The 19,433-nt window shown below is 41.3% G+C and overlaps 2 protein-coding genes across 5 annotated transcripts in view; one reads left to right on the top strand and one right to left on the bottom strand.

The window, feature by feature from the left end:
* The window catches only part of IFT140 (intraflagellar transport 140), a 97,109-nt gene that overhangs the window by 33,147 nt on the left and 44,529 nt on the right, over window positions 1-19,433 (bottom strand). The gene's annotated exons all lie outside the window — the stretch shown is intronic.
* TMEM204 (transmembrane protein 204) overlaps window positions 1-19,433 on the top strand; it is a 32,806-nt gene that overhangs the window by 11,095 nt on the left and 2,278 nt on the right. Inside the window, exon 2 of the mRNA XM_075767289.1 lies at window positions 6,821-6,976. Coding sequence (XP_075623404.1) covers window positions 6,821-6,976 — 156 coding nt within the window. The remainder of the gene's footprint in view (window positions 1-6,820; window positions 6,977-19,433) is intronic.

The following is a 19,433-nucleotide window of genomic DNA, read 5'->3' as shown; positions in this document are numbered from 1 at the left end:
ACAAGAGACCCAGCTGGATACCCTGTCCATGAATTAACTACTTCTCAGAGTAAACTGGGATCAAGATGGGCTTCCAGAAGGAAAAAGTCAGAGACCAGCATTTTATATTGATGAACAACGGCTGCTTAGAAACGAGTTTTGGAGCCATTCAGTGTCTATCCCTTTCCAGTTCTTGACAGCCAAGTTGCAGCTTAAGGGAGGTGAGGAAAGGTATGTGTGAAGCAGAGAAATACTCTGGATTGTCCTCCCTCCTTCAATGATGTCAGACATGCACGGAGGAATAAACACCTTCTGCAGGGTCCAGTGCTGTTCTGCTGGAAGCGTCCACCTCTAGCTCTAGGAAACCCCTTTCTAACGTAAATCATTCTGCAAAAGTCAATGAAGTCTGCAATGGCCACAGAAAGTTACAATGGGATCATGGCTACTGTAATTGAAGCAGAAATGGTTGAAATGGTTGAACAGATGATCCTAAATTCATACTAATTATAAAGTCTATAGAAAACACATCAGAATGGGCTGACTTGCTACTGAGGAATTTCTGGCTTACACATAATTTTAAATAACAACAGGCAGAGTAAAACAGCACAAAGGTAAACACTAAACTTCACAGCTTTTACAAAAACTGTATTGCAGCCAATTTTATAAGAGATGATAAATACTTATTCCTGGATTGAGCAGTCATTCAAGCAGGAAAAGAACTTTGTGGCCCGGCCTTCCTCAACATGAGGAACATCCTCTTTGGGTACCGGCTCTGAAGAAATGCTTTGAAATTGCCCACTCAATTCCTGTTCTTGATCAGTGTGGTCCATTGGTTGTCCTCAATAAAAGCAGGCCAGAGCTGCTTCCCACAACTACCACCTTTTGGGGTCGCAGGGTTCACCTTGCAGAAGCTCACCTTATGTTCCATAACCACCACGTGCTGAGCTGACAGCACGCAAAGTTACAATGGCTATGGGTGAGAAAGCATGGTCATCTGCAGAGCGGCACTGTCAGGCCGCATACAATTAACAAGCTCCACTGCAAGAAGACTGGAGTTTATAGGAGTTATACATTACTAAGATCAATTTTTTTCCCCTCTGAGGAAGAGGAACCATTACAATTCTAGAACAAAACCAAAAGGTGACAGATCATACATTAAACCTGTTAGAATAAAACAACAATATCCTAACATGAAATATGGAAGGGTACTCAATTCTTGTAAAACCTTATTCCATAAAAATAACTGTCTTCACATTTAATGAAATCATACCAGCTGCTTCCTCCTTATTCTACCTTTCATCATCCTGTTGCGGTTCCAACCTGGACCGTGTGCAACCTTCTTTTTTTTTTGTTAAAAAAGCAGCTATGCAAAATATCAGTTGCATTTCTACATCTCTCTGAACAGAGTAGTGTGTTAGGCGAATAAGCAACCCTAAGTCTGCAGTTCTTAGAAACAGCAGGAACGATCATCAGTGTGACACATCCAATGCTACTGCACTCTCCAATTGCAAGAGAGGACAGAGCTCATAGAACCATTATTTAAAGACTAAATTATTACAAATTCTGTTGGAATTCAATTGAGTCACAGTCATAAACTTACTATTTTTAGTATGCTAGATATAAAATCATCTATGGCAAAGCAAAAAGAATTTATAATGCAGTTAAGTGTTAAAAAGAAGTCATGAGTAACAGTGAAGGCAAAAACGTGATGTTTCTTTCTATGTCAAGGGGTAGTATGTATTTCTGGGATAAGCTTCAGACATTTAGAGGATATATAACAACAGAGGCCTTTTTTTGGTCTTTAAAGCTCATGCATACTATATACAGACAAGGCAACAGAATTCATTATGGCTGTAAACCAACTATTTTTTTTGTTTGACACTACAGATAGCTCTGTCAACAAATTAAAGTACTTTAATAATAATGGCTGCAAGCCTGCTCTTTACTTAGTGACTTAATGACTTTAGAGAAAGTAATTTCTATCTCTTCAGCAAGCATTGCTCAGTATTACAGAAGTCCATTTAAGTGGAAAACCAGAAGAACACTCCAAATGCCCAAAGTTTTACTGATACTCAAAGCTCAGACATCTCAATATGATTCTGTTATCAGCCAACACGCTTCATGACCTATAAGCGTTCAACATGGCAAGAGATCTAAATGCCTCCAATGCTAGAAAGGACAGCTTTGAAAGTTAAACACAAAATCTTTGAGCAAACTATTTTTTTTTTGAGTGAAATAATTTTCCTCTCTGGTCAAAGATGAGCTCACTAGCAAAAACCAAAAATACTTAGTATGTTATCTTCTTAACATTTTACTCAATCTGAAAAGTTTAATAGACTATGGTTCTTAACTCTTTCAGATACAATACCTTATTTTCTTAAATTTTAATTAAATCATGAGTTGTTACTTAGAACACTGGAAGCTAAAGATGACCTATGAGGGGAAAATAAAGGGTAACTCATTTTTATGATTCACAAAAGTAGACCAGACTCAATGATTATCACGATGAAGTTTACTCTTGCTTGTTTGCATTTGTGCTTCCTAGCAGTCTCCTTGGAAGATCAGAAATCAAATTCTGGTGGTCAGTGCACCCACTAAACATATGACAGTTAAGTCACTTTTGAAAATCTGCTGACTACTCACGTCCAGAATCTTTTTCTAATATATGCCAATTTAAATACTCAGCTACTTCTGTTTCAGAATAGTAACGACATATTAGCAAGAGATGTTGAACTGGCACAATGATATTTACAATTCCCACCTTTTGCTAGAGAGGAAGGAAAAGGATGAAAACAGGACATTCATCAGGTTAACAGGAAAAGTAGGAAAAAGCGTGACTAAAAGTACCCAACTTTGCAATGAATATATTCCATTGAGTAGCCAGCTGGGAGACACATTTTAATCAGGTTTCTAGCCAAGACTCCAGATACCTATGTCTGTAATCATTTCTGCATTTGTTCTTTATATTTCATATAGAATTATACAATGTCTTGAGTTGGAAGGGACCCCTAAGGATCATCAAGTCCAACTCCCTGCTCCTTGCAGGACTACCTAAAAAACCCTGCTATGACTAAGAGTGTCATCCAGACGCTCCTTGACCTCTGACAGAGTCAGTGCCGTGACCGCTTCCCCAGGCAGCCTGTTCCAGTGACCGACCACCCTCTCAGTGGAGAACCGTTTCCTAACATCCAATCTGCACTTCCCCCTGACGCAGTTTCATTCCATTTCCTCGTGTCCTCACTGGTCACCAGAGAGGTATCAGCACCTTCCCCTCCACTGCCCCCCTTGAGGAAGTTGTAGTCTGCAATGAGGTCACACCTCAGCAATGAGGTCACCCCTCAGCCTTCTCTTCCCCAAGATGAACAAGCCAAGTGACCTCAGCCACAGCTCATAAGTCTTGCCCTCAAAGCCTTTCACCATCTTGGTTGCTCTCCTCTCAACACACTCTAACAGTTCAATGTCCTTCTTCTATTGAGACTCCCAAACCTGCGCACAGTGCTCACGGTGGGGCCACACCAGTGCACTGTAGAGTGGGACAATCGCCTCCCTCAACCAGCTGGCTATGCTTTGCTCAGTGCACCCCAGGACACGGTTGGCTTTTTTGGCTGCCAGAGCACACTGTTCAACTTGCCATTAACCCAAAGCCCCAGATGTCTTTCCGTGGGGCTGCTCTGCAGCCTCTCACCCCCCATTTTGTACATATATAACCTGTCCCAGGTGGAGAACCTGGCACTTGCTCTTCTTGAATTTCATACAGCTGGTGATTGTCCAGCTCACTAGCCTATCCAGATCTCTCTGTAAGGCCTCTCTATCCTCAAGGGAGTCCACAGCTCCTCCTAGTTTAGTATCGTTGGCAAACTAACTTAACGTGCATTCCATTCCTGCATCCAGATCATTTATAAAAACATTAAAGAGCACTGGCCCTAAAGTTGAGCCCTGGGGAACCCCACTGGTGACTGGCCACCAGCCTGATGTCACCCCATTTACTGTAACTCTTTGAGCCCGACCCGTCAGCCAACTGCTCGCCCAACGTATGATGGGCCTGTCTGGCCGCGTGCCGGCAGTTTGTCCAGAAGGACACTGTGAGAGGCAGTATCAAAAGCTTTGCTAAAATCCAAAACCACCCCATCTACTGACTTCCCTTGGTCAGCCAGATGGCTGACCTGGTCATAAATGTTAAGTTGGTTAAGCAGGAGTTTCCCCTCGTGAACCCGTGCTGGCTATCACCAATGACTGCGTTCTCTCTCAAGTGTTTTTCAGTAACTCCCAGAATAACCTTCTCCATAATTTTACCAGGCACTGAAGTGAGACTGACAAGCCTGTAATTACCAGGGTCGTCCTTCTTACCCTGCTTGAAAATTGTGACAACATTTGCCAGCTTCCAGTCGACTGGGACCTCTCCAGACCCCCAAGACCATTGGAAATAATGGAGAGAGGTCCTGCGATAACATCGGCCAGCTCTTTTCAGTACCCTGGGATGAATCCCATCAGGCCCCGTAGATTTATGCACATCCAGCCAGAGCAGCAAGTCTCGAACAAGTTCAGGGTCAGCTGGGAGTTTATCACCCCCCCAGTCATGGTCTTCCAACACAGGGCTCCGGGGGGCCCAGGGTCTATCCTTGGCATTAAAGACAGAGGCAAAGAAGGCATTAAATGTCTCCGCTTTGTCTACGTCCCTATTTGTGAGGTGACCAGCCTCATCAAGTAACAGACTAATCTTATCTCTGGTCCTCCTTTTGCTCTTAACATATTTTAAAAAGCCCTTTTGTTGCCCTTCACAGTGCTGGCCGGCTTGAACTCTAATCACGCTTTGGCCACACACATTTTCTCCTTACAGTGGCAAACAGCATCCCTGTAGTCCTCCCGTGTCGCCTGTCCTTGCTTCCGATGTCCATACGCTTTCCTTTTCTGCTTAAGTTCTAGAAGAAGATCCCAGCTCAGCCAAGCGGCCTTCCGCCCCACTTGCATGACTTCCAACACTTTGGAATTGCCTGCTCCTGTGCTCTTAAGAGATGGCTCTTAAAAAGTGACCAGCATTCATGGGCCCCAATACCTTCAAAAGCAGATTCCCAGGGGACCTCACCGACTAGCTGCTCCAGCAGCCTGAGATCTGCTCTCCTCACATCCAGCGTTGAAGTTCTGCTGGCAGTTTTTCTCCCATTGCCAACAAATTGAAACTCAACTACTTCGTAGTCACTGTGACCAATGCAGCCACCAATCACCACTTTGCCCACAAACTACAAATCTAGGAGGGCACCTCTCCTAGTCGGCTCCCTCAGTACCTGCACCAAGAAGTTAACTTCAACGTGCTTCAGAAATTTCCTGGACCTGTTTGTGTCCACTGTATGATATTCCCAGCTGATGTCTAGGAATTTAAAATCACTCATAAGGACAAAGGCAGTCGATCTAGAGATATCCCTTAATTCCTCATAGAATAATTCATTGGTGTCGTTGTCCTGGCTGGGCGGTTGATAGTAGACTCCCACAACAACATCCACTAATATATATGTGAACTAATTTTTTTTTTTTAAATGTAACTTTTTACTTATGCTTGCAAATGATGAAATAACACCTCATTCAGAACTGCCAAGCATTGAAGTCTTCATTGTAACTGTTTCCCTCGTTACACAGATGGAAATACAAGGGTCTTTCCAGTGCATCATAAATGTTAAAAGAAGGAAAAGTTAAGAATCCTCCATTAAAAGCTCCCTGTCATGGTTTAACCTGGCCAGCAGCCATTTGCTCACTCCCACACTCAGTGGGATGGGAGAGAGAATCAAAAAAGGGAAAAAAAAAAAAGGTAAAACTTGTTTAGACAAAGACCGTTTAATAGGACAGAAAAGGAATAATAATAATTACAAAAGAAGTGATGCACAGTGCAATTGCTCACCACCTGAAGCTGATGCTCAGCTAGTTCCCGAGCCAAACTGCCTCCCAGCCCACTCCCCAGTTACATACAGAACATGACATCATACGATATGGAATATCCCTTTGGGCAGTTTGGGTCAGCTGTCCTGGCCGAGTCCCCTCCCAGCTTCTTGGGTGCCCCCAGCCTTCCCATTGGCAGGGCAGTGTGAGAGGCTGAAAAGCCCTCATTGCTCAGCAACAACTAAAAACATCGGCAGCAACTAAAAACATCAGCGTGTTATCAACACTATTCTCATCCTAAACAAAACATCAGTGTGTTATCAACACTATTCTCATCCTAAACCCAAAACACAGCACTATACCCACTGCTAGGAAGAAAGTTAACTCTATCCCTGCTGAAACCAGGACACTCCCTTAAACCAGTAAGATGTTAGCATTAGTCCACAGGATGTTTTCTAGGGCAATTTAGGTGGACTAGGTGAAAAAGAAATTCAGCGTGTTACAGATTTGTCTTTGGGATGATTATTATTTTAGAGCCTTGAAAACTTATTTATGAACTAAGGTTCCATTTCAGTCAGCGTCACAAAAATGCAAAACAAACACCATTCCTGCCCCAAACAATTCTGGCTGTTAATTATAGGCAGAATCTTTGCAGGGCAAAAGTCAAGCACCTCCAGCGGGCCATCCTTGGAAATGAGCTGCTTTTTTCATACAATATTGTTTTGCACCAAAGCAACAGTTATGCTGTTGCTGTGTAACTAAAGGAAAGATTCAATACACATCCTAAAGAAAAATCTTTTCTTAATTAGACCACAGGGAATGCAGTTAGAGCAAGGGACTGCTGGGAGCAGGAATAACGTCTGAGAATCATTTTCTATGGACTGACAAATTTTACATACCTGCTCAGCCAGGATTTTCTCTTTCCCAGTTTTCTATCATTTTAACTTTATGCTTACGTCTTATGTTTCCCTAGTGCAGTTTGACATGATGCGTGCTTGTAACCTCATCGCCACTGTTGCTCTGACTGCTGGCCAGCTCATCTTCGTCCTGGGCCTGATGGAGCTCCCTATCATTTCTCAGGATACCCAATGGTGGGAGGAGGCCATTGCTGCCGTGTTCCAACTCGCCAGTAAGTCCACTTCTTTTTACTCATGGAAAAATACTTAGTCTCTATTAAATCCATGTGGAAAAGAGTTTCTCACTTTACAAACCTTTCAAGTGACAAAAAATAGCAAAAAGGCCTAAATCTAATAGTAAGCTTATTGTCTCTGAAAATCTCTCCCCATGAGATTCTGCAGTACATGAATAGAAGCTTTTATCTTGGATATATCAGAATGAGTCTTCTGCCAACCAAGAAAAACAAGCCTTTATAATTTCCTATGAAACCAGGAAGGCAAACATGAAAGAAATAAAGTGGATGCAATGTAATCCCACAATTTAGCAGGACAAAATATACCAAAGGAACTGTTTGAAAGTAGAGCAGAATGGCTGAGCTAATTTTTGAAGTCTTGCTGAAACATCATTATTTGCTTTCAGCTAACTGAATTTTACTCAATGACCATCAGCTGGATTTTGATAGACAGATACATCTGCAATCTAGCAAAGAAAGCTGAAGTCAATTCATAACACTGACTGCTATAAATAAAATTCCCACAGTAATTCTCATGGACACAGACTGTATACAGAATGAGGAAAGGAGGAAATGGTTTTATCACAATTCCATATTGACAGCAGTGGCAATAAACTGTAAACATTTTGCAATAATGCCTTTCTTTACTACATAAAATAAGTCGCTCAGTATTCATTACACCGAGAGTCCAACCCTATAAAATATCCATGCATGAAACTGTCATTAATGGAGTTTAACATTCAGGCTGCTTACAAGATTGGATTAAAAACATATTAATTTAAACAGGTTATAATAAAAGTATCACCATTTTATTTTAAATTTTAATTTCAAATTTAAAAACTCAGAATATTTAGAATGGTATAAACCTACCAAGACCTCAGGTTTACACTGCTGCAAGATCAGAATCTAGCCGAGGTCATTTACATGTGGTCCTCACGGCAATAAAGGACGATGAACCTGAAATCCAAACAAGAGGAGGAGCCTGCTACTCTCAAAGCATCTGAGCCAGCTTCCAGGTGCAGCGAGACCCTCAAGCATCAGTCAGTGCTACCAAGAGACAGATGTACAGTCTTGCCATAACAGGACCTCCCTACAGCCTCTTCAGGTACACCATGGTCTGTGTGACTCTGGACACCTTCTGGACAGTTCTCCCTGATGATCGGCGAGATGCCTGCTTTACTCTCACTCCCTCCCATCCCCCCAGAACTCGACGTCTGTTTTTCCCAGAGAGGAAATGCATTCTGGCCCTGTTTAGATGTGTTGTTTCATTGACAAACAGCACAGTGGACAGCCGTGTGCCTTTCTTCTATCAAGGCTGCTAATTTTAGACTGGTGGGGTTTTTTTTCCTTTTTTTTTTTTTTTCCTGTGCTGGAGTCTGTTTTAAACACAGTCAGAGAGAGACTGAAGGGCGCCAGGATATCCCGACACAGGAGAAGGAAATGCCTGCTATTACCTGTTATGCAAGCTGAACCTTGAAATCCCCAGTGCTGGGAGGGGAGAGGAGAGGAAAGCCAGAGTCAGAATGATTAACAAAACACTAATGAGAATGGCTGAAGAAGCTGTTGAATCAAGGAGTTCATCTGCCTGCCTGTGTTCAAAAGGTGTGAGGAGATGGATCTGGCAGCTCCTGACAGTTACGAAGACAGACACTGACTATATGAATCAAAGGTCTCCCATCTGCAGAAATAACGCGATAACTTTGGTGGCTTTCCCTGCCCCCTTCCCCATCCTCCTCTGCAGTTACGCCACACTCTCCTTTGCCATCATCAGATGGTTTTCTGCCTTGCAGTCGGTAACATGATATTCACTTGACATCTCATTATCTTCATGAAAGTTTTATGTTTAAACAAATTCCTTCCTGATATCCAGAACAACCAGCTGAAGTCTTCTGGAATGTATACTTTCGGAAAAAGAGGAGTCATCATATCTGCCATTATCCCCAATATAAAATAGATTTCTTGGAGACCTCCCTAGTTTTCCAGGGCAGCAGTACGTCAACTGCTCCCCTCCTGGGTAATAAGGGCCTGCGCTCACAGGACAGGTGGTTCAGAGTCAGCTTGCGCTGACAAAAGAGGCTCTTTCCTCTTTCACAGAACCCAACGTGTGCTCTGTAATGTTGAGCCACTCAAACCGGCCACAAAAATAAGCCCCGTCCACCAAATTCCCCAGACTGGGCCCAGGCGACAGCATTTTATACATTATGGCTGAAATGTCTTTGACATCACACAAAACACATGTGCAAATTGTGAGCAAGTCAGCATTTCTGTTGCTCTGATGAAGGATTGCTGCTACATCTGCAGACCAAGAGTTCTTCATTGAAGGGGAGGAGAGTGGCCGCCCCTTATCCCATGAGCCACAGGTAATACTCAGCCTCTGAGCCTCCGCTCCCAGATGGAAACCTCTCATCTATTTTCGAAGTGAAGTAGCAATATTAGGCAAAACCATCAGAACGGTGGATACAACGCTTGCTTGCTTTAAAAGCATTTTGCCCACACAAAACAGCCCAAGAGAAATCACTCTGAAGCTCTCCCCTACTTCATTTTAAGGGTTGAAGCCAATGTATTTTAGGCCAGACAGATCATTTGTGTGAAAAGAGCAAACAATATTTAAGAATGTAAATACTTAGATCTTATTAACTATTTCTTGAATACTGGTTGGGTAATTTCTATTTATTACACTTTCAAATATGTTACGGAAAACACAAGCACTCACCTCCTGGTTTTCCCATTTCAAAATCCAAATGGTCTAGAGAATTGTTCTGCAATTGCTCACCCTGTCAGCAATTTGAGAAAAAATAATCTTGATTCATGTGCCCCCTAATTCCAACTTCTGTTTGATCTCTAACTTTCATCCTGCAATATGCCAACAAGTGCTGAAGACAACTGCAGTGGTCACCAGTAGAATGAAATCTAATATTATGGAGGAAGGCTTGAGCATATGGCTCAGAATCACAAAGTCAACCTACAATTTACTTATTTTTAGTCAGAGTTTACCCACTAAAACATTATGTGTGGGTTTCATTACAGTTTCCCGCGGTCTGACAAAAGTCCTTTTTGATTTAGAAAATGAAGTGTAAAAGTATTATCTTCCAAACCCTATCACAAGTTCAAATCAACCATCTCTGATCCCACCAGAGCCTGCGATGACTCCAGGCTCCATCACTTTTTCACTTCTGCCACCTGCACAAGCATTTGACGGTCATTCAAAAAGGATGGACCTTTGACAGAAAATAAAGCCCCAGGAAGCAAAGAGGAAGGAAAGAAGAGAGGAAACAGCATTGCTCCTGGGACAGCAACGGGATTCACACAGCTCCAAAGCTCTGCAACCTCACACCTCCCAGCTAACAGGAAAGCGAGCTGTTTGCTTTGGAAAAAGCTTGTGGTGAAAATGGAACCAGCGTTGTATGTGGAATTTTGTGTCAACGCTCAGAAATTTCCCTCTAGAGGGTTTTGGGGTTTCTGTTTTTTTCCAATGAACAGTTACAAACTCAATGTGCTGAATATAGGATGAATAAGAGAACTGACAAAGAGCAGTTGGAAAGGGAAATCCATACCAAGAGGACAGGGAATAAAGAGCACTTCAGAGAATATTAAACTACTCCAAGCAGTAACCTGCCAGACTGGATCAGACCTTACGGGAGTCTGGCCAAGTCTCCCGTCTTGTACAATGGTAATTATCAGAGACTTCGGAGTGAAATGTTAGAAACATAATGGGGAAGGTCCGGGATAAAATATCCCTTACGTTAGATCTCATCCTAGTTTCTGACAGTCCAAGACTGGAATAAACCTGAATCATAACGACTAATATTCTTGCTGATGCATTTTCAGCATTAAATTACTTCAGTACATAATATCCTGAAGATTAAAAAGTTTTGTGTTGCTACCGAGCCCGTCATTTAGAGCCAAATACATTGCAATCTCACTCTCAAATTTCAAGCATTGCATTCCAGCTTTTCCTACTCTGTTTTTCTGCTGATGATGTGTTTCACTCCAGACCCCTAACGCATTGCAGGAAATCTGAGTTCACGCACACTCTCATTTCTGTGCTACTAAACCTAAATCAAACAGTTGTTAGACCATTTACCTTCTCTCTTCTTTCTGGGTACTACAACTTTAAATTGGTTGATATCCGGAAGATCTTACTGCAGAACAGACTGGGAAAGCAGCCATTGGAGAATACAGCTAAAGATATTCACGACAGCAATGTGATCCTGATTTCTGTATTACTTCCTTCCACCTTTTTCCTTCATGACACCCTCAAGCTAGATCTGTTCTAAGATGAAATCTATGGAGCTGTAAACCTAATACTTCCTGAAAAGGAAGCAAATAAATGAGACACTGTAAATAACCTAAAAATCATAACAAAAAGAGAGAACTTGACTGCTTGATTTGTTTCCATTATTTCTCATTTTTATTTCACCTCAGTGCCAAACTTGCATGTTCTTTTTGTGGACTGCAAACCTCACAAAAAAGTGGTCTTGTTTTCGCACGTTTGCAAAATGAACTGCATTTGCAAAGATCTTAAAATATGGAAGCCTATCCCACTTATTTTGCCTGAAATGGTTCACGTGAACAGCTGAACCAGCAAACTGGGAAGGGCGGTAGCTCACAAGAAGTGTGTTGAACTCTTCAACAAGTATAACTGCAGCAGGAAGAAGATCTGCGTATATTCTTCATGTCTAAATACTGATATGAGTAGCAAGCGATTTGTTGTAGCATTTCGATGTCAAGGGCACGTATTCTGATTATCTGGTAATACATTTGTTACCATATTTCTAAATATCATTTGGATATGCAAGTATAAGGGACATATTTTACGACAGACACAGTGCTAGAAATCATGCAGAAAGAAGCCTGTGAAAGGAAAAGTTCTTCAACTCAAATACTCAGTTTATTGCTTATGAACATGCATATTATATATACGGGAAGATGTCTCCTAAAAAATTTCAAACTGAATTGCCTAGCTAGATCCACAGTCATGCAACTCTTACCCTTTGATGCATCCAGAGATGGACAGAGCACTTGGAAGCAGCTCATCCTTAAAGACAAAAGATGTCCCTTGAAACTTCCAGGAGGATCACTTCTCAATGACTGCTTCTCTCTGCACAAGTTGTTTTCGCTCAGGCTGACCAGAGCTCCTACCTGTGTCTGATAATGAAGTCTACTGCGCTCAAAAGCGGGTCTTTCATTGACTCCGGTTGCCTCTGAATCCGAGGTGCCAAGCAATGTTTGCAGCTGGCTTTCAGTGTGAAATCCTGCACGTTTATCCTTATTTAAACAGTTGCCCAACTGGAATTATGTCTAATTCATAGGGAATGCTTTTTAACCTTCAGTTCAAGGACTGGCATCATTTCTAAGGAAACCTCCAAAAGGTAATCAAGAAAAGAGGGTTCACTGTCAGTAGACCTAAACTTGTTAAAACAGTGCTCTGCATCTCTCTTTGAAGGTTTCCAACCATCGTAAAGTAGAATTCACTGCCTTACACTGACTACATCTCTCACCCTTATCAAGTTAAAGACTAAGAGGGCTGACAAACTCAAAGAACACCACAAGTGGACAGCCATTGTAATTCAGTGCTGAAGTGAAGGACAAGAGGGCTTTATTACCCCTGAGGAGCTTTGCTACCCATAACTTGTTTAATTCTAAGAGATGTTACGTTCTACCAAAATCCTTGGAAGGAAATTTTTATTGTACTCAACAATGTACAACTGAAGACTCAAAGGCCACTAAAGTCGCTGTGGCATTATAAACCAAAGCAACCGTACACCTGCAGCTTTTGGGCTGGTACTCCAACGAAGAGCACACAACCATTACAGAAGCTTCACATTTGCCTTGCACTGTAACCACTCTCTCGTGCCAAGCTGACACAGGAAAAGGTGTTAATTGATTAATCATTTACATAAGTCCTATAGCAATCACACTTTGGGAATCTATCTCACTTTGATAAACACAGTTGAGCTCCTACAAGCAGCTTATTCAGGCTTGTGAGTTGTTGCAGCTAAATCATTCCTTGTCAATGTTTAAGGGGTACGTAGTAAAGGGGGGTGAAAAATTTCCCCTCCCTGTCCGCAGTTTTGCTCCACAAGCGTGGGTTGTGAATTCTGAACAACAGTCCGGCTGCTCTATTTTCCTTCTTCTCCCTCTTCCTGGCAGCTATGACAAGCTGTAAAGAGGAGGATTATAACTCCCAGTACAGACTTTCTACTGACCCAGAAAAAAACAGCATGTAGAATTCTTCAACTGCACTATCAAGGTACTAATAAAAAGGAGGAATGCGAATCAAGGAGCATCTGGGAAAAAACCAAACCCAAAATCAAACTATCACAGAAGTAAAAAAAGCGACTATGAGAGTTCTTTTAAAATGCTAAAAATCTGTAGTTGGCTTGCAGCCAACATTCAAACAGGAAATTCAGTATAGAGATCTGAAATGTAAGTTCAAAAAGTAACATTCTCCCAACCCACCCCCACTCACACAGTCAATACTGTCCCAACCAAAAGTCTTCCTAGTGAATTCGTTATCTGTTTCCTTCCCCAACGGAAAAGCCCCCCCCATCCAGGCTTGTTTTGCTACGGATGGGAAACAACTAGAGATAAACAGCAGCTCTATGGGAAAATAAAGTACTTTAAGTAATCTCATCAGGATTTTTAGTAAAGATGTGGCCTCTGTGCAGACTTTAGACAATACACAATAAAGTGATCTGAAATTGATTGACGTACATAATGAAATTAATTCAGGGAATTCAGCCGTGCATGTAAAAGTCTTTTCATTGCTACAAAACAGAAATGAAAACCAAGTGAAAATGTTTAATATTTTCATAACTAAATTTAAAGAAATATTTCTCATCTGCAGCCCTTCTGAAACTGTATTGTAAATTAAGAGATCTGGAAGACTGATGGCAAGTAGAGCAATTTTCTGGTTATTTTCAGTAGAGTTACCTATGGGAAATAGTCTGGGAAGGCAACTGTCTCCCTACAGGTATTTTACTGGAATACTGAAATTAAATTCAGACATTGTTGCTCAATGTTACAAATATCTATCTAAAAATTGAAAAGTCACCACAGTCAGTTTTATCTGTGGAGACGGAAGTTATTCTTAATATAAGGTTAATTTTTATAGGTGTATTTCTAACTGTTCTGAATACAGAGCCAAAGTCTGCATTGGTATATTTACATTAACTGAGTTATACCCATATTACACAACCATCAGTAGGAGGAGAATTCCAACACCATTTGTTCCACACTAAATTCTTACAAAAGTGATATGCTAATTGAATATTTAACAATATTCGAAGGCAACAAAGGAAAATGTTATCAAGGATTTCCTAATGCTAACAACACTCATAGTAAAGGCAGTAAGCAAAACAGGAGATACCAATATAATGAAAATATTCTGCTTTAGTTATGTTAGTAAAAATAAAACATTATTCAAACTTCAGTTTCATTCTCTTTCCTTACAGAAACTGAGTATTATTGCATCAGTACACTTGGGTTCGCAACCAAATCACCACGTAATTATTTGTAAGGTTTCATCCAAACTAGGAAGCACCACTCCTTACATATATCCATATAACAGAGGAATAAAAAAAAATTAAAAATCTCCTTTCCCTAAGAAAGAGGAATCACTGAAGGAGCAGGGCCAGGCTGGCAGAAAGAAGCGTTTGCCCAGTCATTTAGAGAACAGACTTGCTGCTAAACGTTCCATCGCAAGTCTTGGCTGATGTACAAGAAGACCACTCGAAGGGCAAGGAAAACATAAGAAGCACATTGGAATGCTTTGCTTCAGGAAGTTTAATTTTGATTAAGTTATTACAGCCAAAATCTCTCCAAGCAAACTTCGGGGGTTTTCACACACCACCATCTTTATAAAAGCAGCATTCATCGGAATTTAACTATTGTCCTATGCAAACTCAGTCTTTTTGGATCAATATGATTTCTTCTCCCTTTGCTCTTGATTTCCTACGTTTATAAATCCAATATCAGGTCATGCTAATATGAAATAAGAATGCTGGAAAATAATGTTCACAGTGACATTTTTATTCCAGAGCTCACTTACACTGGCAGAACTGTAAAACCAATTGTGGAAACTCTCTACGGCAACATGCTTCCAACTCTCCCACCTCTGCCATGGTTTTCTCTCTTCTCAAATGTCAGTTCCTGTCTAGCCCGCAGCAAAGTATTCTAAACAGATCCTACGTTTTTCAGTCAAGAGCTGCAGTGACTCATTCCTGCTATCTGCCAAGTCGGGGAGCTCTCAAACCCATTATCTCCCAGTTCCCCCCCTGCTCAGACACTGGCGCAGAACTGCGAAAGGAGAGAAAGCCTCTTGCATGACTGGCTGCTCATCTGATCAGGGTTCAGGCAAAGGGCCTGTGAAGGGAAATAGTCTTGCTAGCATAAATAGTTTTATTTTGGGACCTGTAAGGAAGCTTTAGTGCTTTTTCCTGGTGGATAATTTCTCCATCAGATGGACGGGAGCTCATGAAGGTGGCCGGTCTAGCATAGAGATGTGCAGCCATTTAGGACAGTAATTGACCATGAGCGATACGTAAGCAAGAAAGAAAAAGCTAAGTAATTTAATTAGAAGCTATTTGGAAAAAAAAAGTTTAAAGATTGCAAATATTCCTATAACGCTTACTTACTTCTACTGTGCCATAAAGGAATGTGTACAGACCATCGCTGCTGGTCTTGGCTAAATGAGCAAAGAATGGGGCAAAACTCACACCCAAGGGCATACAGCTCTCACGCACACCAGGAACCCTAAAGGTTTTTCCCCGCAGGTTTGCACAAGTGGACCTGACTTTCAGTAAAGACACCAGAAGTGCTAATCATCCATTACTTCGCTAAGCTAGAGATAATACCTGTAAACCTGCAGTGGGAAAGCACCAGTCACAATTCAATAACTGGAAATTAAGCTGCAAGACATGTCATGGCGTCAGGGTTACTCGATGTAACCGGTGTTCCTGAACACAGCTCCTTCTGCCCAGAGAGCCTCAAACAAATAATGCAAGATAGTGTAAAGTGGACTGTCCCTTAGAGGTACCTGTAAGTGGTCACTGGCACAAACACAGCTTAAGGTTCAAAGTTCTTCCTGCTTAAGGTTCTATGATTTGCTTTAATTTATTTAATGCTTTTTGGATTTCCTGCGAAAGTGTATGTGAACTGGAAGAGAGCTCTGAAAGGAAAACTGAAAAGGAAAACTGATCACACAAAGTTTTGTCATGTGCCAGACTCATCAGTGAGTCTCTCAATTTGTACCTCAATACTCCCTTCCTGTGAGTTTTAAACCAGAAGAAAAAGAAACAGGTCCACAACTTGGCTGGAGCAGGTGCAAGCAATCTCCCTTTCTCTCAATTTCCTACCTTTATGAGAAAATTGGTATCTATCATCCTTTGAAAAAATGGCCTGCAACCTGTGGGAGAGCAAAGCACTATCAGTGTTTATCCATATTATAAGACTTAAAGATGGTGTAGAGATACACATTCTCTATAAGCATATTACAGCTAGCACACTCTGCTCCCAAAGCTCTGAAATGCAAAACAAAACACAGGAGAAAAGAAGATTTATCATCTTGGTTCCACAGATGGGGAACTGAGCCATCTCAGAGGAGAGTATAAAAAACCTGATGTATTCCAAAATAAAGGATCTGGTCTCCTCCTTTCTCCTCTACCATGTGCCTCAGGACAAACTGAACTTGGAGAATTACACTGGAAAACTGTTTTGTTTCCCAGCTCTGCTGCAATTTTGTATGCTGTCACTGCTTACAATACAGAAATAAAGTCATACAAGACCCAGATAACACCAAACACCAAAGTCATGAGAATTCAAAAGCAATTCAAGGAACATCACAGAAAAGGAAGAGCATAAGTAACTGTGGCTTTGTGGACAAAAGTATTGTTCTGTGAATGCTGAAAAAACATGAGCAAACTTCAGTGAGGATTTTGAATGCACAAGGAGAGAACATTTCCACTTTCACCTGGTGATGAGCCAAGCATATGAATATACAGAGAAATTAACTCCTTCAAAGACAGATGATTGGCTGTCAACACTGCAAGGGTGTAGATAATATCTGCCTGCCTTCAAGAGACCAGGATTTTAAAAGGCATGCATAATCTGATACAAGGTGTGTCACCCAACAGTGATTACTGAAAAAAAAAAGAAGATTTAAGCTTAATTTGTCAAAAGCAGAACTTCACAATTTTTCTACCTCAACCATAACTCAATATTTTTTTGAACAGAGGTTGAGAAGCAACTTTCAACCCTGTATACTTTGAAATAATGCTAGATGACCATCTCTGTCTTGGGATCCCATCTCCAACTCAGCTAACAGTAAAGTGGCCTCCTAAGTGAACCTGCAGACTCACCTTGGGAGGGCTAGTGGACAATTATTGTACAGATAGTGATTTCTGCAACTCAGTTAAGTCAATGTGCTCCATGTGGCCACATTTTTCCCATACGAAACTTATTGATTTATAACGAAGCTTGAACCGTTAAATAACCACTAGACTTACTGACAAAATCAAGGAGTTACTAACCGCTGTCCTTACAAGTGACTCAACAGCCTAAAACCCATCCAGAGTACGTTAGACTTTTTTCACAGTGAAGGCTACTGCAGAGTGGCAGAAGAGCAGGAAAGAGCTAGTCCTCCTGTAAGAACCTATTTCCTCCACATATATCCTTAGGAAGAGATGCCTCACTTCAAACCCTCTCTGGTTCATGCCACCTGTGGCACAGGGATACTTCAGGAGGAGAAGGTGTAGCAAGTGAGTTACAAACCACCTTCTAGATAGATACAAGAGAGCTGAGGATTCCAGATGTCTCCTCAATTAATGCTCATTCATTGCTTGTTTTATTAGGAGGGGGGCTCAGCCTTCACATTATTGACTCTCAGAATAGTAAGAGTGTCACACCTACTTTAGTGATTCATTTTTTTTTCTCCTATTTATATTTCATTTCCCTCCTCTATTTTTTTAATCTGTATATAATTTGTGTGTTTTCCATCTTCACTGCATTACTAGTACTCTTTTTAGAAAGAAACTCGATACAACGCGTACTCAGGATGTGCTCTTTCATGGAGAATCAAGGACCAGAGCCAGGTGTCACATCATTTTAGAGCATCGCCATGCATCTGTGGGAACATCATTTGCAAGCAGCATGGCTAACTGAGAAAACAGCATGGAGCCACTGGGACTTACTCGCTCTTGACTTGTCCTTGACCATGAACTTAGGAAGATGGTATCTAGAGATCATCTGGCTGTTTATGGGCTTTTGTTCTTCCTTCACGAAGGGGCCCTTTTGTCAATGATATTTCTTGTGTTATGGTGGTGGTTAAGGAAGCATGTAGGAGAACAAAGAGAAAACCTTTTTTCGGTTAATGAGGCATATTTGCCTCTTCGTATGTTTGTTGCAATCTAATCACATCTATAAATTACTTCTCTTAAAAAGCTGAAAAGTAGTTTTATTTGAGAGTAAGGACAGGAAAAGAGACTAATATGATAAACAGAGGGCAGAAAAGTAATCGTAGGACTCTACGGGATACGGATTCTGCCCCTGGTTCTAACACGGACCTCCTGCATGACTCCTCTGCCCCATCCCTGGCAGTGTTCAAGGCCAGGCTGGATGGGGCTTTGGGCAACCTGGGCTAGTGGAGGGTGTCCCTGCCCATGGCAGGGGCTGGGACTGGATGGGCTGTGAGGTCCCTTCCAACCCAAACCAGTCTGGGATTGTATCATTCTATGACTAGAAAAGTCACCCCATCTCATCTCTGAAATAACATTATTATTTATCAGCATTATCTACCAAAAAGAATGTGGAAAATATTTTTTTAAGGTTTTTTTGCAAATCACATCGTGACATCTGGATGGAAATGAGTGTTATTACTCAAATATTACTTACCTTTTAGGGAACCGACTACTGTGTTTAAGGTTAGGAAGGGAATGGTACCTTGCCTTTGGTAGCTTCTGGAGGCATGATATTACTCCTGCCTCATAACACTTTTTTCCAGCATGGAAGAAGTGGGACCCTAAAGTCCCATTTATTTCACCTTCCTTTTTTTACGCTTTTGTACATTTTTTTAATTATTTCTGTAAGATATTTAGCAATTCATCATCTTTGCAGTTTACAATAGTGGACTGCCTTAAATAGACATTTTAAAATTTCAGAGTAAGTGTACCATATTCTGAATAAAAGCATTTCATTATTGTAATCATTAATATACCAGTTTTCTGTTGGCAACGGGAATAAGAAACAGGACATCTGTGTGAGACAAGAGGATGAGGAAAAAAAACCCACAACGTGAAACAGAGCTAAGTGCAAGTAAGAAATTTATATCAGAGTGAACAGATTTAAACCTAATATTGAGACTCCATTCAGGCGCCCAGTCTTTGCATATATCATCATGCCCAAATACGCCTTCATGAACACATACAGCACATCATAAGAGAGACGGAAGGGCTTTACA

The sequence above is a fragment of the Balearica regulorum genome, chromosome 15, assembly GCF_011004875.1.
Source record: "Balearica regulorum gibbericeps isolate bBalReg1 chromosome 15, bBalReg1.pri, whole genome shotgun sequence".
Classification (NCBI taxonomy): Eukaryota; Metazoa; Chordata; class Aves; order Gruiformes; family Gruidae; genus Balearica; species Balearica regulorum.
This window is presented reverse-complemented; position numbering and strand designations above follow the sequence as displayed.